At 41.5% G+C, this 24886-nt stretch overlaps 1 protein-coding gene across 2 annotated transcripts in view; it reads right to left on the reverse strand.

Moving 5' to 3' along the window:
- LOC108701700 (SEC14-like protein 5) overlaps positions 1-24886 on the reverse strand; it is a 71937-nt gene that overhangs the window by 17895 nt on the left and 29156 nt on the right. For both annotated transcript variants that reach the window (XM_018236667.2, XM_018236666.2), the window contains exons 6-7: positions 3109-3258; positions 294-425 (exon numbers count right to left, since the gene is read on the reverse strand). In XM_018236667.2, coding sequence (XP_018092156.1) covers positions 294-425; positions 3109-3258 — 282 coding nt within the window. The remainder of the gene's footprint in view (positions 1-293; positions 426-3108; positions 3259-24886) is intronic.

Raw genomic sequence — 24886 nt, forward strand, 5'->3', positions numbered from 1 at the left:
GGGATTTATCTTCTAATCGGCTAAAATATCTGCACAGTTTGCCATGTTTTTCCCATGATGCATTGCTTTGCTAGAGTTTGATGCTGCAGAGGCTCGGCATCACGTGGGCACAGCATAACCATTCACTTACAGGCCCATTAAATGTGCAAAAGAAACCCCAAAAATACACCAGGGCATTGGGCAAAGGGAGACGGGTACTGAGCTCCAGTCCAATGACATGTACAGGGCTCCCCTGCTTTCAGGGGGTACTCGTGTTTATGTATCAGTCCAGTGGGCTCTTCTCCGAAACTTACTGAGTAACTGCAGGTCTCATTCACCAACACACGACTGGAGAAGGTCTCGTTGTGAGCTTCAATCACCAGCGTGCGATCCTTCCAGTTCACTGTGTTCTTCTGAATGAAATAGACAAATTCGACCCCTGCTATCTGCAATGACAAAGCCTTTCTTTCAGTACAAGGAAAGCCATTACAAGCTGATATTATGTATAATGTACTTACCCTTCATTGTGTGTTATACGGATATTAGAAGTCACTGAGGGGTTCTGTGACCATATAAAGACACATGGCTGCAGGCTGAGTTATTCAGGGAACTCTGAGTATCACTCATGTATTATAAGGGATAATGTACCCCCTACTGTAAATGATAAGGATATTAGAAGTCACTGAGGGGATCTGTGACCATATAAAGGCACAAGGCTGCAGGCTGAGTTATACAGGGAACTCTGAGTATCACTCATGTATTATAAGGGATAATGTATCCCCTACTATAAATGATAAGGATATTAGAAGTCACTAAAGGGTTGTTCTGTGACCATATAAAGGCACAAGGCTGCAGGCTGAGTTATACAGGGAACTCTGAGTATCACTCGTGTATTATAAGGGATAATGTACCCCCTACTGTAAATGATAAGGATATTAGAAGTCACTGAGGGGTTGTTCTGTGACCATATAAAGGCACAAGGCTGCAGGCTGAGTTATACAGGGAACTCTGAGTATCACTCGTGTATTATAAGGGATAATGTACCCCCTACTGTAAATGATAAGGATATTAGAAGTCACTGAGGGGTTGTTCTGTGACCATATAAAGGCACAAGGCTGAAGGCTGAGTTATACAGGGAACTATGAGTATCACTCATGTATTATAAGGGATAATGTACCCCCTACTGTAAATGATAAGGATATTAGAAGTCACTGAGGGGTTGTTCTGTGACCATATAAAGGCACAAGGCTGCAGGCTGAGTTATACAGGGAACTCTGAGTATCACTCATGTATTATAAGGGATAATGTACCCCCTACTGTAAATGATAAGGATATTAGAAGTCACTGAGGGGTTGTTCTGTGACCATATAAAGGCACAAGGCTGCAGGCTGAGTTATACAGGGAACTCTGAGTATCACTCATGTATTATAAGGGATAATGTACCCCCTACTGTAAATGATAAGGATATTAGAAGTCACTGAAGGGTTGTTCTGTGACCATATAAAGGCACAAGGCTGCAGGCTGAGTTATACAGGGAACTCTGAGTATCACTCATGTATTATAAGGAATAATGTACCCCCTACTGTAAATGATAAGGATATTAGCAGTCACTGAGGGGTTGTTCTGTGACCATATAAAGGCACAAGGCTGCAGGCTGAGTTATACAGGGAACTCTGAGTAATATATAATATACACACATAGGGGCTGATTCACTATGGGTCGAATATCGAGGGTTAATTAACCCTCGATATTCGACTAGGCATTGAAATCCTTCGACTTCGAATATCGAAGTCGAAGGATTTAGCGCAAATTCTGCGATCGTAAGATCGAAGGATTATTCCTTCGATTGAACGATAAAATCCTGGTGTTTATGTTAATGGAGATGGTCACCACTAGATGTCGCTAAGCTCAAGTGAGTAAAAGCAAAATAGACTGACTATGTAAAGCTGACACGGCGAAGTGCAAATCTGCTGCAGGGAGAAGCATTAGGGCAGATGAGTTGTGTATGTTGCAGTACAGCAGTGCATGCTGGGGCTGCAGAGAGCGGCACATTACAGGCCAATGGGTTTATGAGGAGCCCTGGCCAGACCATCACACTGGTGCTGAATGGAGCTCTGTCCAAGGTGCTGAACTGTGGGAGCTCCCACGCCTACACACATCTTGTTCATGAATTAAATGGCTATTTTGGCAATATGATAACAAGGTTCCAGGACTGGTAACCTATAGACACCAATCAGTTGTTTGCTTTTAAACAGACAAGTGGTAATTGCTATTTGATGATTGGCTGCTGTGGTTGCTACACCTAAAAATCCAACACTGCCTGTTATTGCATTATAATACACAATATGTTGTCAATTATATCCTTATAAAACAGTGATGCCATTGGTTATAATTGGAGCTTAGTGATGTCATGTCACAATTCACAGAAACTTGTGTATTATAATAAATAAAATACCACCTATTGCAAAATATGAGGATATTAGAAGTCACCTCGGAGTTCCATGACTTGTATAAAAGCATTTTATATGGTCATGGAACTCCTCTGTAACTGATAATATCCTTATATACTACCACAGGGGGTACTTTATTCACTATATAAGTATAATACTAATAAAACCTCAATGGATGGAATAGACTGGCTAATTCTAAGCAACTTTTCAGTTGGCCTTCATTTTTCCTTTTTTAATAGTTTTTGAATCTAGTTTCTGACTCTTACGAGCTTTCAAATGGGGGTCACTGACCCCATCTACTAGGCCTAGAACAACATTGTGTCTGTGCCTATCAGTGGGTAATGTGCTCCCTATTATCACTATATCAATCTACAGTACATGAAAAACTGTCAATCAAAGAAGGGATGCGACATGTTAGGTGCCAAATAAGGGGATTGTGCTTTAAAAAAAAACAATGCCTTGCTCCTCTGGTATTGCCATTCCTTGTCCCCACTACTCCATGCTGGGAAGCTGCCTAATGTTTGCAGTTACCCTCTGCCCTGCCCCCTGCACTAGTTAGGAATACCCTATCCTTCTCATGGGTGCAGTAGCTGTAGTTCAACAACAACTTAAAGGCTGCCAACCCCTATTTTAAGCTAGCAACACCCCAACAACACCAATACAACCACCGGGAACGCACTTTTTTGAGGAGCCGTGGTGCGTCTACGTTCAGTTTGCAGCTTCTCTCCACCATGTGAATGGACCCGTCCTCGCTCTTGTGCTCCTGCAAGATGTCGCTGCCCAGGAAAACCGGGATCTGGGGGCAGGTGGGGAAGCGCTTCTCATAGGCCTGCAAAATAAAGCACACGGATGGTCAGCTAAGAGAATGTTTGACTACAACTCCCACAATCCTCCAGCAGCTGTTGGAGCTGCCATAGTCTAACCAGCTAAGCCTAGTTCGGTATGTTATGTAATTACCAATTCTAAGCATTTTTTTTTATAGTCAATTATTTGCCTTTTTCTTTTCTGACTGTTTCCTGCTTTCTAATGGGGGTCACTGACCCCATCTAAAAAGCAAATGCTCTGTAAGGCTACAAATGTATTGTTATTGCTACTTTTTATTACTCGTCTTTCTATTCAGGCCTCTCCTATTCATATTCCAGTCTCTTATTCAAATCAATGCATGGTTGCTAGGGTGGAGTCCTGCGCGGGTCCATTTTTTTGGAACCCGTACCCGACCCTGCAACCCGCATTATTACCTGCTTGGACCCGCTACCCAACCCGCAAGTACCTTATCCGCAACCCACTGACCATCAAGATTCAGGAAGTGCGGTCATTGTAAACCGGAAGTGACCTCATTGGAAGTAGTCGTGATAAAAATCGGTTTGAGAAGACCCGCGGCCCGACCCACAAACCTGCACAAACCTCTTATTCAAATCAAGGTATGGTTGCTAGGGTAACTTGGACCCTAGCAACCAGACTGCTAAAATTGCAAAGAGAGCTGCTGAATAAAAAGCTAAATAACTCAAGAAACCATGAAAACTAGGGATGCACCTAATCCACTGTTTAGGATACGGACGAATCCCCGAATCTTTCATGAAAGATTAGGGTGAATACCGAACCGAATCCTAATTTGCATATGCAAATCAGGGATTGGAAAGGATGAAGTGGAAAAAACATTTTTTTACTTCCTTGTTTTGAGAAAAAAGTTACTTGCTTTCCCTTCCTGCCCCTAATTTGCATATGCATACGGATTTGGATTCAGTTCAGCCAGGCCGAATCCTGCTCAAAAAGGCCGAATCATTTGCCTTCTTCTTTTCATTCTTTCCATCTTTCAAATGGGGTCACTGACCCCATCTGAAAAAACAAATGCTCTGTAAGGCTACAAATGTATTGTTATTGCTACTTTTTATTGCCCATCTTTCTATTCAGACCTCTCCTATTCATATTCCAGTCTCTTATTCAAATCAGTGCTTGGTTGCTAGGGTCATTCAGACCCTAGCAACCAGATGGCTGAAACTGCAAACTGAAGAGCTGCTGAATAAAAAGCGAAATAACTTAAAAATCATATATAATAAAAAATGAAAACCAATTGTACATTGTCTCAGAATATCCCTCCCTACATCATACTAAAAGTTAATTTAAAGGGGAACAACCCCTTTGAGGGCACTGGTGTTAGAAACTAGGGTTCTATGGGTGTTGCACATCTGCTGCTGCTATTGGCTATTGATCCTAGTCCCCGAGTGTTACACAAGGAAATACAATCAGTAGTAAATAGTAGGACACACAGTGCAGCAGAATTTAAAGGGCCGGCGTCTTGAGAATCTTTTTTTAGACATTCCATGAGCACTTGCCCTATGGCTGAGCCATAAATAATTCCTTATATAATATAAAAGTATATTTGATGGACATGTGTCTTCCCCAACCCTGTCTCCTCCACACTGAGGTGTCATTCTACCTCCCCCCATGGAGGGTTCCTTCACAACATGTATCACAGTTAAGCAGCTTGTGCTGTAATCTGATTTGTACTGTGTTGCTCTATAAATATAAACAGCCCTGAGAGTGCGGTGAGTGCAGCCCCCGGATAGTGAGAGGGACGGCTCTTTATCGCAGCCCTTCAGCCTCCTTCCTCCTCGCTATTTTAGTCTCTAGTGCGGCCGTCACTCCTCCATGGCCTAATGAAAGAAAATGCCATTCTAAGCAACTTTCCAATAGGCATTCTTGCTATTGAAAGCGGCCATATCTAGTCTCTGCACTGCTGCTTCTGACTCCTGAAGCGATTGCTCACTAGACGAGAGTAAGAACAAGAAATTAGAAAGTGTTGTTTTCGAGTGATGGTTCCCCTTTAAAGATGATGCCCTAGTTGTAATAAATGCTGCGTTATATGTACTGCACACCTGTCCCTGCACTGCGGCATACCTAGCGGGGAGGGGGTGACTTTGGAGTCACATTTGCAGTGAGAGTCAGTAAGGAGATACAGAGTCGCAGCTACAACATCTCTCTCTTTATAAGACGGGACGGAAATGAAGGAGACTCCTATAGTTAAATAATTAGTAAAATACCCATGGAGCTAGGCCACTCAGCTTGATTATTTATACAGGTATGGGACCTGTTATCCAGAATACTCAGGACCCGGGGCTTTCCGGATAATGGATCTTTCCATAAATTGGATATTCATACCTTTAGGGGGTTATTTACTAAACCAAGAATGCAAAAATCACGAAAAAATTGTGATTTTTTTTTAATATAAAATTGGACATTAAAAAATCACGAATCTTTTGGATTCGATACGATGGAAAAGTCGGAATCTGAAAATCCGGCATCTCGGACCTGTCGAGGTTGCATATAAGTCTTTCCGGATAATGGATCTTTCCATAATTTTGATCTTCATACCTTTAGCAGGTTATTCACTAAACTGTGAATGCAAAAATCACGGAAAAATTTTGATTTTTTTATATAAAATTGGACTTCACGAATCTTTTGGAATTTATTACGATGGAAAAGTCAGAATATGAAAATCCGGCTTCTCAGACCTGTCAATGTTGCACATAAGTCAATGAGAGAAGTCCCAATGATTTTTTGATGTGCGCTGGGTTAGGAGCAATACCCAGAAGTTTTCGGGTAAATTTCAAATTTCAAAAAAATCGTGAAAAAGTATGGGAAAAAATGAGTAAAAATCGTGAAAAACTGTTTTTTTCCCCGCAATGCAAATTTTCGAAATAAATAAGCGTGAAAAATCCGAGCGGATTTGATCGGAGTTTGTAGTACAAAATATTGAGATAAATTTGGACTTTGATAAATAACCCCTTTAGTCTATTAGAAAATCATATAAACATTAAATAAACCCAATAGGCTGGTTTTGCTTCCAATAAGGATTAATTATATCTTAGTTGGGATCAAGCAAAAGCTCCTGTTTTATTATTACACAGAAATAGGAAATCATATTTAAAAATGTGGATTATTTAGATAAAATGGAGCCTACGGGAGACGGTCTGTCGAGCTTTCTGGATAATGGGTTTCCGGATCCCATACCTGTATATCTACTTCAGGACAACAATTCCCAGCAGCCTTCATCAATCAAGCATTACATGAATTGTAGCTCCGCATCACAGTTCCGGCAGGAATAACAAAAGTTAATTAGGCAGGTGTTCTCCCCAATAACGTGGAGGGGGGGGATATGGATCCCCGTCCTTTGTACAAGAGGTATGTGATTCTCTCTATATATCCCGCATTATTTCTATACCAAAGGTTCCAAGCTGGGAGTTGTAGTTAAACAACCTCCAAAGGGGCCCCTGAGTACCCATGCTTAGGGGCAGATTTATCAAAGGTCGAATTAAAATTCGAATAAAAAAATGCGACTTTCGGACTATTCACCCGAAGAAAAAAAACTGACCTTTTAAATAAATTTCGGTTGGTCTTTTTAAATTTAAATTTCGAAGTTATGGGAGTTAAAAAAAACAACTCCCGTTACTTCTAAATTTGACCCTTGATAAATCTGCCTATTAATGTACAGTCTGTGCCTAAAGGCTACCAGCTGACTGGCTTTCCACAAGTCTTTATTTATTTACCATGCCGGAAAAATTTGCCCTTATTTAAAATTCATATTAGTCACTTTTGTTGATGCCTTGAGCAAGAGCAATTTGCTTCCCAGATCATTCTCCTTCCTCCAAGGTGCCTTCCACTATACATACAAGTGCCACACAAAGCAGCACAAACACACACTCAGGGGCAGATTTATCAAGGGTCAAATTGAAAATTCTTATTTTTTATTGCAAAAACGGTTAAAGTCGAATTGGGAATTGTTCAAATTCAATTCAAGTTTTTAAAAATTTTTTATTTAGATTCATAGAGATTTATCATACTCTGGCCCTTTAAGAACTTGAATTCAACTATTCGCCACCTAAAACCTGCCGAATTGCTGTTTTAGTCAATGGGAGACGTCCTGGGATCAATTTGGAGTTATTTGCAGCCTTCCTGACAATCAAGTTTTCGATTCAAGTTTTCAGGTCGATCCTATTCACCCGAGTTGAGTTTTTAAAAACGCACATGAATTCGAAACTAGTTGCTGCGATTAATTTGCCGCAGCTCTATGACTTGAAGCTTTAAAGGGGTGGTTCACCTTTAAGTTAACTTATGGGGGCCCATTTATTCTTGATTTTTTTCAAGGTTTTTAGGAGAAAAATTTAAAAAATAAAAACTGCTGATAAAAATTCGAATCCGAAAATCTGCCATTTCTCAAACCTGTCGAGGTCATGTAGAAGTCAATGGGAGACGCCCGTTTTACAATTTGAAGATATCGTGATCTGCACTGGGTTTCGTACGTTAATCCAAAAAACTCCGGGTTTTCGGGGCTAAAAAAATCAGAGCAATTCAGGGGTCAAATCCTAAAAACTTGATTTTCACTCGATTTTGTCAGCCTTTTCCCAACCCCACTTTTTTGAGCTGGTGATTTGATAATTGAGTTCAATTCGTGGATGGGAGTTAGATTGAGTTTGTTTTAATTAAAAAAAAAAAAAAAAAAGAGATAAATTAAAGTTTTAGTAAATGTGCCCCTTAGTATATTATAGAGTGGCCAATTAAAGCAACTTTTCAGTTGGTCTTCATTATTTATTTCTTTTTACAGTTTTTTGAATTATTTGCCTTCTTTTTCTGACACTTTCCAGCTTTCAAAAGAGGGTCACTGACCCCATCTAAAAAACAAATGCTCTGTAAGGCTACAAATGTATTGTAATTGTTACTTTTTATTCAGGCCCGGATTTGTGGGAAGGCCACCTAGGCCCGGGCCTAGGGTGGCAGGATTTGAGGGGGGCGGCATGCTGTCCAACCACACCCCCATTGGTTCAAAAACACTGGGGATGCACAGGAGATACAATCTCCATGAAAATTTGCACAAATAAAGGGGAGGGGACAGGGGCGACAAATTGCAGTGGGCCTAGGGGCGTCCGCTATGTAAATCCGGCCCTGTTTTTATTACTCATCTTTCTATTCAGGCCTCCCTATTCATATTCCAGTCTCTTATTCAAATCAATGCATGGTTGCTAGGGTGGAGTCCTGCGCGGGTCCATTTTTTTGGAACCCGTACCCGACCCTGCAACCCGCATTATTACCTGCTTGGACCCGCTACCCAACCCGCAAGTACCTTATCCGCAACCCACTGACCATCAAGATTCAGGAAGTGCGGTCATTGTAAACCGGAAGTGACCTCATTGGAAGTAGTCGTGATAAAAATCGGTTTGAGAAGACCCGAGGCCCGACCCACAAACCTGCAGAACCGCCGACCCGCGTCTATACCCGCACCCGGAACTTCAACCTGCAACCCGCAGGGTACCGCTGGGGTAATTTGGACCCTGGCATCCAGATTGCTAAAATTGCAGACTGGAAAGCTGCTGAAAAAAGAGCTAAATAACTCAAAAACCTCAAATAATAAATGAAAAACCAATTACAAATTGTCTCAGAATATCCCTCTCTACATCATACTAACAGTTAATTTAAAAGTGAGCAACCCCTTTAATTAATAATGTTACTGTTACAATTTCATACATTAGTTGCTGACATTTTTCTGTAGCAGTAGCAGCTTGAGCGCCTACTTGAAGTTTACAGGGGCGGCGGAATAAATTGGTAAATCGAAAACAAAAAATTAAACCCCCTCCAAAAACCCTTATTTATGGTTTACTATTTGAAATTAATAGGTTCCTAAACCCTTGGGGACATATTCCCAGACAAGTGAATGCAACTGCCAGCTGCAACTGGCAGTTGCAGGTTGACATTGCCATTGCTGGTTATGAATATTAAAAGGGAGCTCTGCCCTTTTATATGTGTAATGAAAGAATATAGAATTCTAAGCAGCTTTCCAATATGCACTAACAAAGCGATTCAAATATTTCATGTTGACGGGGCATATTTATCAAGGGTCGAAATTAGAAATGAAAAATCTTCGAAATTCGAATTCAAAAAGGCCAACCGAAATTATGTCGAAGCTTTTTTTTAGTCGAATAGGTCCGTATTCGAAATGGAATGAATCGAAGGAATAGCGCATACGATCTAATTAAATTCGGGAAAAGAATGGCCGAAGTCGAATTTTTAAAGAGACAGTACATGATAAATTTCGATATCCGAATTTTCAAATTCGAATCGAATTTGGACTATTCCCTAGTCGAAGTACACAAAAAATAGCTCGAAATTAGAATTTTTTTCATTCGAAAATTCACCTCGACCTTTGATAAATCTGCCCCTAAATGTAAAACCTTTGCTGAGAGTTACATTTTGATTTCACTAATATCTGGGTGGAGTTCCCCTTTATGCTAGCACTCCCAGGGCTTTCTCATATTTGACTAGAGGCCAAAAAAAACGGCTCCAAAAACCACTTTCCGCCAGCTTCTTGAGCACAATGTTTCTCACTAGAGCGTAAATAAAACTAAATATAGGTTTTAAAGGGAAACTATCCTGCCAGAACTTCCACACTTTAATGATATATTTAATGTCTGTCTAATTGCTGCTGTGCAATTATCAGGGGTTCGGTTTCCTTAGCCTAGCTTAGCTGTCTTACCTTCATCCATATAATTAGACCCATATAAATTAAAAGAAATCATAGAATGAAATGCAATGGAACTAAATGGAGAGGTCGTGCAGCTTCTAAAGGTTATTGCCTACACTGATGTTCTGACGAGTCTCGAAAAAACTTGTTTTTCCCCCCGGCGCAAAACCATTATCATAACCAGGAGACCTTCATTCCAATGTATAAAGTCACACTGATCTCTGCAGGCGGCTAAGGCTTTTGCATTTCTATTAAGTATTTCTTCCAGGTGGTTTTATGGTTAGCAGGCAGGGATGGGAGTGAGTTTGTATTATCTGCCTTCTGAAAATATAAAGGGAATATCTTCCCCTGCTGTGAATGATAAAGATATTAGAAGTCAGAGGGGTTCTGTGACCATATAAAGACACAAGGCTGCAGGCTGAGTTATACAGGGAACTCTGAGTATCACTCATGTATTATAAGGGATAATGTACCCCCTACTGTAAATGATAAGGATATTAGAAGTCACAGAGGGGTTCTGTGACCATATACAGGCACAAGGCTGCAGGCTGAGTTATACAGGGAACTCTGAGTATCACTCATGTATTATAAGGGATAATGTACCCCCTACTGTAAATGATAAGGTTATTAGAAGTCACTGAGGGGTTCTGTGACCATATAAAGGCACAAGGCTGCAGGCTGAGTTATACAGGGAACTCTGAGTATCACTCATGTATTATAAGGGATAATGTACCCCCTACTGTAAATGATAAGGATATTAGAAGTCAGTGAGTGGTTCTGTGACCATATAAAGGCACAAGGCTGCAGGCTGAGTTATACAGGGAACTCTGAGTATCACTCATGTATTATAAGGGATAATGTACCCCCTACTGTAAATGATAAGGATATTAGAAGTCAGTGAGTGGTTCTGTGACCATATAAAGGCACAAGGCTGCAGGCTGAGTTATACAGGGAACTCTGAGTATCACTCATGTAGTATAAGGGAAAATGTACCCCCTACTGTAAATGATAAGGATATTAGAAGTCACTGAGGGGTTGTTCTGTGACCATATAAAGGCACAAGGCTGCAGGTTGAGTTATACAGGGAACTCTGAGTATCACTCATGTATTATAAGGGATAATAGATAATATAATATAAAGGCACAAGGCTGCATGTCAGGTTGTTTGATATCAGGGAACTCCAATATTACTTCAAATATTCTTTAACACAGTGGGTAGATTTTTCTTTTTATAATTTTTTAGTGAGTGAAGTGACAGCAAGTAATTCTAATTGTATGTGGGGGCAAAGTACACAGTGCAACTGACAAGTGCAAGGGACCCTGTTCATAATGTCCGTAATGAGTGCAAAGAGTTGTGCCTAATGGGTCAACATGCAGGTCAAGGTGCAAAGTGCAGGCTGCTTAATGCAGGTGGATCCTTTCTCCAGTTTGTGTAAGGGATGGCCATCATGTTACCCTCAACCATAAAATTTCTGTGAGCAACTAAAGGCACATGGCTGCGGACTCATTGCCTCCTACAACCTCGTATGTCAACTGTATTGGGGTGAGAAGCAAGAGGAGAGCACAAATCCTATGTAAACCACCAGCTTTCAGCCTTGTTCATATTCCATACCTGATCTTTCCTATCTGCCCCTCCCTATGTGCTATGTGACCTTGCAGCCCTGAATGTGCTGCTATAAGTGAAAGAGACGCCCAGAGGGCTCTGTTTTGGCAATGGAATGTGTGCAGACAGAATTCTAGGGAAGAATCAGCATGAGCCGGCCCAGCAGCGGCTCAGAGCAGAACTAGGCAGCCTTAAGGGAGAAGCAAAACTACCGAAGCAGTTTATTGTCAAAAGATTAGCCACAAATTACAACCCTATATTTATTCTGTAGAATGCTTCACTATACCTGAGTAAACAGCTCTAGAAACTCTCTCTGTTTGTATAGGATAGCAGTTCCCATATTAGCTTGGTGTGACATCACTTCCTGCCTGAGTCTCTCCCTGCTCACTCATAGCTCTATGCTCAGATTACAGCAGGGAGGGGGAGAGGAAGAGAGGAACAAACTGAGCATGCTCAAGCCCTAGCCCTGGAGGTTTAAGCTGAAAACAGGAAGTCTGATACAGAAGCCCATGAGTACACAATAGAAGGAAAGAAATGCTGTGTTTCTATTGACAGAGGACTCAGAGCAGCATTACTTTGAGGGTTTACTGGTGTATTTATATAGACCTTTCTGATAAAGCTTACTTAGTTTTAGACTTTCCTTCTCCTTTAAGACCCCCATATCCACAACCCATTCTGTGGACCGGCTGACCATCAAGAAACAGGAAGTGCTGTCATTGTAAACCGGAAGTGACATCATTAGAAGTAGGCGTGATCAGGAAAAAAAGGAGTTAAACTTGCTATTGAGAAGACCCGCAAACCCAGAGAACCACCGACTCGCGTCTATACCCGCTCCCGAACTATCAACCTGCAGGGTACCGTAGGTTTTTGTGGGTAACCCGTGGGTACCCAACCCACTGCAGGACTCTACCCTAGGGTCCACGATCGGATGAGCCCCATATTGCCCAGCTCAAGGTGAATTTTTCTCCATATGTATGGTCAGGACAGGACCAGTGCACAAGCTTCACCTGAGGCAGGGTCGGACTGGGGGGCCCAGGGCCCACCAGGACTGCTGTCCAGGGCCCCCCTCCGACCTCCCCGCCCAGCCCCTACTGTGAAGCGCAGCTGGCGCGCATCGCGCATGCATAGGTGGATTTCAAAATGGAGAGAGGGGTCTGGCCCAGCGGGAGCCCATGAGGGTCGGGGCCCACCGGGTTTTTTTCCAGACACTGACCTGAGGCCAGATTGACTTCTCCCCTCTTGCATGGGGCAAGGTGCTGCTGAACACCAGCTGTAGGTAGCAAGGATGAGGGTAGAGCATAAGCATGGGGATAAAGGGGAAAGTAAAGTAGAATGTAGCACTAGCAGATAATGTAGAGAACAATATAGTTATTTGGCTTTTACTTTGCAGCTTTCCAGTTTAGAACAGCTGCTGTCTCTTTGCTAGGATCACACTTTCCATATCAATCAGGGGGCAATTGTTTAAAAGTCTGAATAAAAAAAAAATTGGATAGGGGATTAAAAGAAAGATAATATAAAATAGTCGTTAGTAGTCATTAAAGATAATATTTATTTTTTTATTGCAGGGGTCAGGGACCTTGGCAACCAGATTACAAATTCACATAGGGAGGCAAACACTTTAAAGTCTTAAAAATGATGACCAATGAAAAGTGTCTAATAACGTATTAATAATTCATTTCAAGGGGAAATTATACTTCAATACTGTGGTAGATAACAACTAAATAGCTTGTGCTTTGTTCAGGGGAATACCTATGGCAGGGGAAATACAGTGCCAATTTGATGTATAACACCCAAGAAAACACGGCAGATAAATACAGTGTCAATTCCATGTATAATACCCCAGAACACACGGCAGATAAATACAGTGCCAATTCCATGTATAATACTCCAGAACACACGGCAGATAAATACAGTGCCAATTCCATGTATAATACCCCAGAACACACGGCAGATAAATACAGTGCCAATTCCATGTATAATACCCCAGAACACATGGCAGATAAATACAGTGCCAATTCCATCTATAATACCCCAGAACACACGGCAGATAAATACAGTGCCAATTCCATGTATAATACTCCAGAACACACGGCAGATAAATATAGTGCCAATTCCATGTATAATACCCCAGAACACACAGCAGATAAATACAGTGCCAATTCCATGTATAATACCCCAGAACACACGGCAGATAAATACAGTGCCAATTCCATGTATAATACTCCAGAACACACGGCAGATAAATACAGTGCCAATTCCATGTATAATACCCCAGAACACATGGCAGATAAATACAGTGCCAATTCCATGTATAATACCCCAGAACACACGGCAGATAAATACAGTGTCAATTCCATGTATAATACCCCAGAACACATGGCAGATAAATACAGTGCCAATTCCATGTATAATACCCCAGAACACACGGCAGATAAATACAGTGCCAATTCCATGTATAATACTCCAGAACACACGGCAGATAAATACAGTGCCAATTCCATGTATAATACCCAGAACACACGGCAGATAAATACAGTGTCAATTCCATGTATAATACCCCAGAACACACGGCAGATAAATACAGTGCCAATTCCATGTATAATACTCCAGAACACACGGCAGATAAATACAGTGCCAATTCCATGTATAATACCACAGAACACACGGCAGATAAATACAGTGCCAATTCCATGTATAATACTCCAGAACACACGGCAGATAAATACAGTGCCAATTCCATGTATAATACCCCAGAACACACGGCAGATAAATACAGTGCCAATTCCATGTATAATACCCCAGAACACATGGCAGATAATACAGTGCCAATTCCATCTATAATACCCCAGAACAACACGGCAGATAAATACAGTGCCAATTCCATGTATAATACCCCAGACACACGCAGATAAATATAGTGCCAATTCCATGGTATAATACCCCAGAACACACAGCAGATAAATACAGTGCCAATTCCATGTATAATACCCCAGAACACACGGCAGATAAATACAGTGCCAATTCCATGTATAATACTCCAGAACACACGGCAGATAAATACAGTGCCAATTCCATGTATAATACCCCAGAACACATGGCAGATAAATACAGTGCCAATTCCATGTATAATACCCCAGAACACACGGCAGATAAATACAGGTGTCAATTCCATGTATAATACCCCAGAACACATGGCAGATAAATACAGTGCCAATTCCATGTATAATACCCCAGAACACACGGCAGATAAATACAGTGCCAATTCCATGTATAATACTCCAGAACACACGGCAGATAAATACAGTGCCAATTCCATGTATAATACCCCAGAACACACGGCAGATAAATACAGTGTCAATTCCATGTATAATACCCCAGAACACACGGCAGATAAATACAGTGCCAATTCCATGTATAATACTCCAGAACACACGGCAGATAAATACAGTGCCAATTCCATGTATAATACCCCAGAACACATGGCAGATAAATACAGTGCCAATTCCATGTATAATACCCCAGAACACATGGTAGATAAATACAGTGCCAATTCCATGTATAATACCCCAGAACACACGGCAGATAAATACAGTGCCAATTCCATGTATAATACCCCAGAACACACAGCAGATAAATGCAGTGCCAATTCCATGTTTAATACCCCAGAACTTTCTCATATGTTTCTATGCACACCACTTATCATGCTGGGAACAAAACACATTTCCAAGGTAAAATTTCAATGACATAAAAGTGGGTCAAAAGAGAGGCAGGCACAGTGAGAATACAAGTGCAGTCATTTATTACTGTGAGAAGGAGAAATTGGGCATACAGAGGGCATTGCTGTACATTCTCTGTACATTGCTAAAATAAATAAATAAATAAATAATTAAATAAAAGCAGCCTAAATATTTACTAGGCTAAGCAGGCCTGGGGCTAAAAAAATTGGAAACAACATGTAAATAAAATATGTTAAATCCTATTACTTTTAGAAGCTAATTTATTAATGGGGAGCCCTGTGATGGCTTATTTAGGGGGTAATTTAATAAACCTCGAATTTATCTGGTTGGGCTTTTTGGGGCAAAAATTCCCATTTTTCGTGGCAAAAAAAAAAAAGATTCATTATACATCGATGCTACAAAAAGCCTGAATCCGAAAATACGCCATCTCAGACCTCTCAAGGTCCTGTATAATCAATGGCACTTATCCCAAATTGAAGTTATCGTGGTATTCGCTGGATTTAGCCAGAAAATCCAAACTTTTCGGGAAAATATTTGAAAAAAGCAAGTGAAAAAAAAATGCTCTATTTTATCAGTTTTTTTCCTGATCCGATTTCTTCGAGTTATTTTATTAATACATGAGACAAAATCGGGCATGGGAGTTTAGTCATGTTTTTTTTTTTAATAATGAGATAAATCTGGATTTTAGAAAACAACCCCCTGAATGTTGATAAGATCAGCTCCAGGTAAAATCCTATTTTAATATACAGAGGAATGGATGTAATTGGAGTGAAGACTATTCTTAGATCTATTCTATGAATCACCATTATGTAAAGTGACGTCACAATGTACAAGCAACAAAGCAAAGGTGGGCAGTGGATTATTATGTTTCTGCAACTGTAGATGCAGAGACTCCTGACGTGCAACAAGAGCACACTGGGAACGTATGCAAAACGGCTAAATATAGCAAGGGAAATTTACCCTCCTAGAACCCGGATTACCTTTCAGTAGGGAGATAACAGGGATGTTGTTGGAGAGTATGAAAATGTTTTCACCTGCCAGCCGCTGAGATTGGCATCTATTATCTGCATCTTGTAGGAATACATTATACATTGCTGTAGTTTGCCTTCCACCAGCCACACCATAGCGTTTCTTTTTTAGCAACATACAGTTTCTTCGCAGGGGGGAGGTTCTGTGACCTTATAAAGGCACAAGGCTGAGTTATACAGGGAACTCTGAGTATCACTCATGTATTATAAGGGATAATGTACCCCCTACTGTAAATGATAAGGATATTAGAAGTCACTGAGGGGTTCTGTGACCATATAAAGGCACAAGGCTGCAGGCTGAGTTATACAGGGAACTTCCGAGTATCACTCATGTATTATAAGGGATAATGTACCCCCTACTGTAAATGATAAGGATATTAGAAGTCACTGAGGGGTTGTTCTGTGACCATATAAAGGCACAAGGCTGCAGGCTGAGTTATACAGGGAACTCTAAGTAATATATAATATACACACATAGTGTGTATACATAGCAGCTCTCACCCCAGTGGTGTTTATGTTAATGGAGATGGTCACCACTAGATGTTGGATAATGTACCCCCTACAGTCAATGATAAGGATATTAGAAGTCACTGAGGGGTTCTGTGACCATATAAAGGCACAAAGCTGCAGGCTGAGTTATCAGGGAACTCAGAGTAAAGCTGGCCATAGATGTTGAGATTTTTAAAAGATCAGATCCTGATCGTGAGACCACGATCTTCTCAGAACGATCGTACGATCGTACGAATCTACCATCAACTAAAAAGACCAATTTACCAGGAAAACAAAGGGGAGCTGCCTGCTTGGCCCTGCAAACATAGAGAGATTGCACTGGGACCGACAAAGATTTTTTGACCTGGCCGATCAATTTCCCGACAGATGTCGGCCGAAAAATCGTAAGATGTACGATCGTTCGAATACCACTAACCGCACGATAATTTCGAAGGATTGGTCGGGCTTCCCTAAAATCGGTCGTTCGGCAAGAAGAATCGTCGCGTCTATGGGGACCTTAACACTCATGTATTATAAGGGATAATGTACCCCCTACTGTAAATGATAAGGATATTAGAAGTCACTGAGGGGTTCTGTGACCATATAAAGGCACAAGGCTGCAGGCTGAGTTATACAGGGAACTCTGAGTATCACTCATGTATTATAAGGGATAATGTACCCCCTACTGTAAATAATAAGGATATTAGAAGTCACTGAGGGGTTGTTCTGTGACCATATAAAGGCACAAGGCTGCAGGCTGAGTTATACAGGGAACTCTGAGTATCACTCATGTATTATAAGGGATAATGTACCCCCTACTGTAAATGATAAGGATATTAGAAGGCACTGAGGGGTTCTGTGACCATATAAAGACACAAGGCTGCAGGCTGAGTTATACAGGGAACTCTGAGTATCACTCATGTATTATAAGAGATAATGTACCCCCTACTGTAAATGATAAGGATATTAGAAGTCACTGAGGGGTTGTTCTGTGACCATATAAAGGCACAAGGCTGCAGACAGAGTTATACAGGGAACTCTGAGTATCACTCATGTATTATAAGGGATAATGTACACCCTACTGTAAATGATAAGGATATTAGAAGTCACTGAGGGGTTCTGTGACCATATAAAGGCACAAGGCTGCAGGCTGAGTTATACAGGAAACTCTGAGTATCACTCATGTATTATAAGGGATAATGTACCCCCTACTGTAAGTTATAAGGATATTAGAAATCACTGAGAGTCTTACAAAATTAGTTTTCACTAAAGAGTCCCAGGCTACCAAGGCATGTAGTTACATTACGATGGCACAGGTATGTGGGAGGAGAGCTTTCCATGCTGATAATCAATGGGGCCAACACAAAGCTGAAGTTATTTTTACCTTAATGAGCGCTGACTCACAGAACATATCATATAATCATATTACATTACCCTTTGTGCCTGATAAATGCTGTGCTTACTCCTACCATTCATTCAAGCAGTATAATACACTGTGCAGAGGTGTGTGGGGGGTGCCACTTAAAATAGGGGGTCCTAAACTTCTTGTTGTAGCAAAGCGATGCAGATATGTACATATCCGTGCAATGCACTGCAATCTGTCATTCCAGATAAGCTGCACAAGCAGGGACTCGCTCATTCCAGCCCTATCGGCTGCTTCATCTCTTCAGAGAGTAACGGTGCAAGGAATGTGCTTTCCACTCCGAGTCTGTAGAATCCAAGCAATGGAATTCCTGGGGAACATATGCAATATGATATGAGAGCAGGGGAGGGGGCAGCATTGGAACTGGAGAGAGAGAGAAGGATCTCAGCAGCCACTTCTATCCCTCATACTTTCCCTACAGGGCAACAGGGCAACTATTTATATTAATGTTCCTACAGTGATGAAATACACAATGAAGTTGATGGAGTAAAGGAACACAGGAGACTGTTGCCGCCGTGCTTTTATGGCATTCACATGTGCTTTCTGTTTTTGTATAGAGCATTCTCTGCACTGCTGGATGTGACTCTTGAAATCGGGGTTCTAGAAGGCAGCTGAACTGACATGTGAACAAGCATGCAAGGCACTGTTGGTATGCCATGTGTTCTGGGGTATTATTATACACGGGAATTAACCCTGCAATAGCAAAAGCAAGCCCTGACTAATGGGATGGTATCAGGGCCTCCAAATAACGTTTTTGGGGCCCCGTGGGTCCCGCCCACCCCAGCCCCCACCCCAGATCCCGCCCATTCAACACCACAGTTAAAAGACCGCACAGACATCAGCGCTAAAAAAGGTAAACCCCCCCCCCCACACAAGTTATAAGAAGCTAATGATAGTCAGGGCCCCCATATACATTAAAAAGACTGTGGCGCCAGGGCCCCCATACTTCAACTTCGCCTCCTTTCGTGACTTTGAGTTATTTTGCCACTTCAGGACTTCAATTTCACCTGTTTCCGTGACTTCAGGTCTTTTTCGCCGATTCGGGACTTCGGCTGTTCGGCGCTGTCAAGGGGGGCCCGGCTCTTTCGAAAAATGTACAGCACAGCTGGGCCCCCCCTTTAGGCCCGGTACAGTTGTACCCCCCCTGCCCCCACTGATGGCCGCCCTGGGTGGGATAAAAGAAGCCTATGTGCCTCCCCAGACCCACCACCTTTTCGATAGAGAGCTATCTAATGCAGCCAGCGATCTATTTCTAAATGTTTTCCCCTTCCCACCCCTAATTAGCATATGCAAATTAGTATTCGGATTCGGTTTGGTATTCACCCGAATCTTTCGCTGAGCCGAATCCAAAATAGTGGATTCGGTGCATCCCTGATTACAAATAACTTTAAAACCACCCAATGAATCCATTATCTTTTATTAAAGGGATACAGTCATGGGAAAAAAATGTTTTTTTTTCTCAAAACGCATTAGTTAATTGTGCTGCTCTGCCAGAATTCTGCACTGAAATCCATTTCTCAAAAAGAGCAAACAGGTTTTTTTTATATTTAATTTTGAAATCCGATATGGGGCTAGACATATTGTCAGCTTACCAGCTGCCCCAGTCATGTAACTTGTGCTCTGATAAACTTCAGTCACTCTTTACTGCTGTACTGCAAGTTGAAGTGATATCACAGCAGCCTAACAACAGAACAATGGGAAGGTAACCAGTTAGCAGCTCCATAATACAAGATAACAGCTGCCTGGTAGATATAAGAACAGTACAATAGTAAAATCCAGGTCCCACTGAGACGCATTCAGTTACATTGAGTAGGAGAAACAACAGCCTGCCAGAAAGCAGTTCCATCCTAAAGTGCTGGCTCTTTCTGAAAGCACATGACCAGGCAAAATGACCTGAGATGCACCTACACACCAATATTACAACTAAAAAAATACACTTGCTGGTTCAGGAATGAGATTTTATATTGTAGAGTGAATTATTTGCAGTGTAAACAGTGTCATTTAGAAATAAAAACGACATCATAAAAATCATGACAGAATCCCTTTAATCAAAAAAGAAAACCATAATTCCCTGCACAATTACTTCCCGACCCATTCCATTGTTTAGCTCCAATGTCACGCGGGGCAGTTATTTCCCATAGTGCCGTGCGAGTGGCAAGAGGTTAATGATAACAACGGCTGTGACAGCAGTGCATTCGCCGTGGGAGAGAGTGACGTGTAGGATCAGTGTGCAGGGCAAGGAAACTAAGTAACACATATGCGGCCACTCAGATATCGCTGAGGGCTACGAGCCAGGGCGATCGCTGTGTGACACGTAGATCAGCTAACGGATCGCCTTTCCCGCTGTACAATTAATCAGCGCTGAGAACAGAGGGTTCAGTACACCAGGGACTCGTCCTCCTGGTTTTCTGCGAATTCAGCCCCTTTAGGAGTTGCTGAAGGTAACAATCAAGGTGAGGTGCAAGCAAAATTTACCTTTCCTTTTCATAACAAAAATACCGCTGAGAAAAAACTGCTGCAGCGCTGGCCTAATGTGGCCCCAGATTTGTTACCCCACAGGCTAAAGCCCTTATCCCAGACAGGTATATATCTTCTTAAAAAATTGCACCAGCCCAGGGTATTTTCCATCAAAGCACCTTCATCCGGGTCCCAATACAGGTATGGGACCCTTTATCCAGAATGCTCGTGACCTGGAGTTTTCCGGAAAACAGATCTTTCCATAATTTGGATCTCCATACCTTAAGTCTACTAGAAAATCATGTAAACATTAAATAAACCCAATAGGCTGGTTTTGCTTCCAATAAGGATTAATTATATCTTAGTTGGGATCAAGTACAAGCTACTGTTTTATTATTACACAGAAAAAGGAAATAATTTGTTTTTTAAAATTTGGATTTTTTGGATAAAATGGAGTCTATGGGAGACAGTCTCTTCGTAGTTCGGAGCTTTCTGGATAACAGGTTTCTAGATTGCATACCTGTACAATGAAAGCAATATTTGCCACTGGTAGTTAGCTGGGTGCTGGTTTAGTTTTTCTCTACCCGAACATCACCATTGGGGTACATAATTAGAAGGGGTGGGGAAGGTGCCCCAACTTTTTGCTATCAACCAGGAGCCATAGATAACAAGGCATTGCACCTGACTCTCAGGAGGTTAAGTGAAAACTCAAATTGTTCTAATTTTTAGGGCTCTTTTCCCGAATCACTCATTGTTTTTGAGGTTTTGCCCGAAAATCCCGGCGTAGACCCCAAAAACTTCAAATTGGGATAGGTGCCTCTCCCATTGACTTATACAGGACTTCGACAGATCTGAGATGGCGGATTTTGTTTATTTGGATTTGGGCTTTTTGCAGCATCAGAATATAATAAATCTCAAAAAATCTTAGTTTGTTTTTAATGAAAAATGTGTGTTTTTGGCAAAAAAAGATTGATCAGCAAAAATTTGTCTGACACTACTGGAAGGGGCACAAGGAAGAAGCACCAGGTTATGAAAGTTGCCCTGTGGTCCCATATTTTTATTACTAATCTTTCTAATTAGTCCTTCCTCAATTCATATTCAGGTCAAGCCACTACCTGGTTGTTAGGTTAAACTGGACCCTAGCAACCAGACAACTGTCGAGCTGCTGAACAAAAAGCTAAATAATTTAAAAACCGCAGATAAAAAAAAATTAGACCAATTGCAAACTGTTTCAGAATATCACTCTCTATAGCCTACTAAAAGAAGGGGAACAGCCCCTTTAAGTACAGGACCCCTTGTGCCAGTGAGTGCTACAGTCTGTGCAGGAATTAATCGACCCAAGGTGCAAAATTCAGCTTCTATTTCACAATATGCAGACGTCCTTAATGTATGGGCAAAGGTATGAGGGGCAATCGTGAATGGTTATCATCTAGATCCTGCCGGTGTACTTGTGAGTCAGCTGATTATCTCTTGGAAACAAGGTAAGGATAGTAAAATGTTTGAAATCCCTGTGGGTGCCATTGCAGTCTGCTTTTCAGATCTGGGCTTTGTATTGTGCATTATTGGTTGTGTTTATCGCTGAAAGGCAGGAGACTTCCGTCACTATCTACAAGAAGCACCTTGCTCCCACCTTGCCTGGTCCAATAACCTAAAGCCTTCCATGCTGCCACTTAGAAGCATTTAAACTGGCCAAACACGCCCGGATTTGGCCAATATAGACCATCTGGGTATACATGTCAGCTCTGCGGTTGGTTTTGACTAGGGACGCACCAAATCCACTATTCTGGATTCTACCGAATCCCTTAATCCTTCATGAAAGGTTAGTTCGAATACCGAACCAAATCCGAATCGTATTTTGCACATGCAAATTAGGGATGGGAAGGGAAAAAGTCGGAAAACTTTTTTACTTTCTTGTTTTGCAACAAAAAGTTACAACCCTTTAGCAATAAAGATCCGTTTCTCCTGGGTCTGACTGGCCCGGCGGGACACCAGGAAAAACCCGGTGGGCCCGATCCTCCTGGGCCCATGCCGGGCAAGACCCTCTCTCCTGATATTCGGATTTTACAAAAAGTTCAAGGAGAACTAAATTGGAACTAAAGAAGTAGCTAGAAATGTTGTACATTATATTTTGTGCTTCTGTACCAGCCCAAGGCAACCACAGCCCTTTAGCAGTAAAGATCTGTGTCTCCAAAGATGCCCCAGTAGCTCCCCATCTTCTTTTCTGCTGATTCACTGCACATGCTCTGTGCTGCTGTCACTTACTGAGCTTAGGGACCCACTCACAATATACAGTACACATAGAATAGAAATGTCACAATATAAGGCTGATTAGTAATTAATACAGATAATTACTACATGGCAGCACAGAAACCAGTGCAATTAGCATCAGAATTTAATAATCAGCAAACCTGTAGCATCAGCTTATATTACAGGGGAAGCTCATTTTCTGATGGATAATTAGTGACGAGCCCTAAGCTTAGCTTCTCAACAGCCAATCAGAGCCCACTGAGCATGTGAGTGTCACAGACACTTTCCAAGATGGTGACCCCCTGTGACAAGTTTGAAGTCCTGGATCATTGCTGCTATTGACAAGCTGAAACTTTAGCCTTGTGCAATAAGTTCACTGTATAAAATATGCCATTTTTAGCCACATTCATTTTTAGGGTTTAGTTCTACTTTAAGTTATTTCCTTTTCCGCCCGCAAATTAGGATTCAGTTCGCCGAAAAAGGCAGAATCCTGGATTCAGTGCATCCCTAGTTTTGACTGACCATTATGCAGCCCCGTAGGATTGCATCTCATTTTTCTGCTGATGCACCATGTTAGCGGGTGCACACAAGGCAGCAAAAGAGAGTCTCCAATGCTGACCAATCAAACAGATCATGAAAATAGGCTTGAGCCAGCTTCAGTGTACATTAGCATTTTCCCATCAGGCTTAGCATGGATTACTCATATGAATGATGCCTTGCACAAGCCAAAAAAAGGGAACATTGTTGCCTCCAAATACTCATTAAGCCTTCGAAATAAAGGGCCACCGAGCCCAGAGATATCTGATCTGCTCTCTCTGCACTTTAATATCCGTTCTCCTGCTTAATCCTCTCTGCTGGTACAGAATCTCAGAAGCTACAAAAGGCTGGCCGGGAAGGTGCCGAGAGGAGGATCGGCTCATCCCACACACAGGCTGCAGGCAGTCTAAATGGATTTTAAGTGGCAGATTTATCAAGGGTCGAATTGAAAATTCAAATTTGAATTTTCAAGTTTTTCATACCCTGGCCCTTTAAGAATTTGAATTTGACTATTCGCTGCCTAAAACCTGCCGAAATGCTGTTTAAGTCAATGGGAGAGGTCCAGGGATCAATTCGGAGTTGTTTGCAGCCTTCCTGACATTCAAGCTTTTTTTCGGAGAAAAAACTTTAAAATTTGAATCGGATTTGATTCCAGATTTCCGATTCATTTAATTCATTTTTAAATTAATTACATTTAATTTTTTTTTTCTTTTTTTAATAAATTTTGGTTGGTCGGAATTATGGGAGTTTTTAAAAACTCACATGAATTCGAAATTCGACCTTTGATAAATGTGCCGTGTCATTCTGATAAGTAACCAATGAGACATTGCTCTTTGTGCAGCCAGACCATTGCAGGGGTCCCAGGACGATACCCATGTAAAGAGTAAAGGCTACTACTGCCTAAATCTTGTCATTTTCACCATAGGGTATTAGGTCAGGGGGGTCCCATACCTGAAGACCTGATCGGGTGCAGGTCAAAAGTGGTGGGGAAAGAGGTGGTGAATTTTCCTGCCCAACAACGAACAGCAGAGGTGGTGGGTCCAAACCACTGGGTTTTTACATAGAAACAGATCTCGTAATGTGTATAAGCTTCTAAGCCAAGTCTTTCCAATTGGAGGAATCTGACCAGGTAACAAGTGTCTGCTGGCCACACCACCTGGAGATTGCATCATCAGTGAATTATAGCTTTATAATACACAAAAGCCATGAATATCTTGTAAATGATATCCTTATAAACGGTGAGTTCTGATGTCATCAGTTATAAACGGTGAGTTCTGATGTCATTTCTGTCACTTGACTCACTGAAACTTGTGTATTATAATAAATAAAGTACCCCCAGTTGTAAAATATGAGGATATTAGAAGTTACCTCGGAGTTCCATGACCTGTATAAAAACACTTGGTTTTCGGCCTCGTGTTTTTATA

This window comes from Xenopus laevis, chromosome 9_10L (assembly GCF_017654675.1).
Source record: "Xenopus laevis strain J_2021 chromosome 9_10L, Xenopus_laevis_v10.1, whole genome shotgun sequence".
Taxonomy (NCBI): Eukaryota; Metazoa; Chordata; class Amphibia; order Anura; family Pipidae; genus Xenopus; species Xenopus laevis.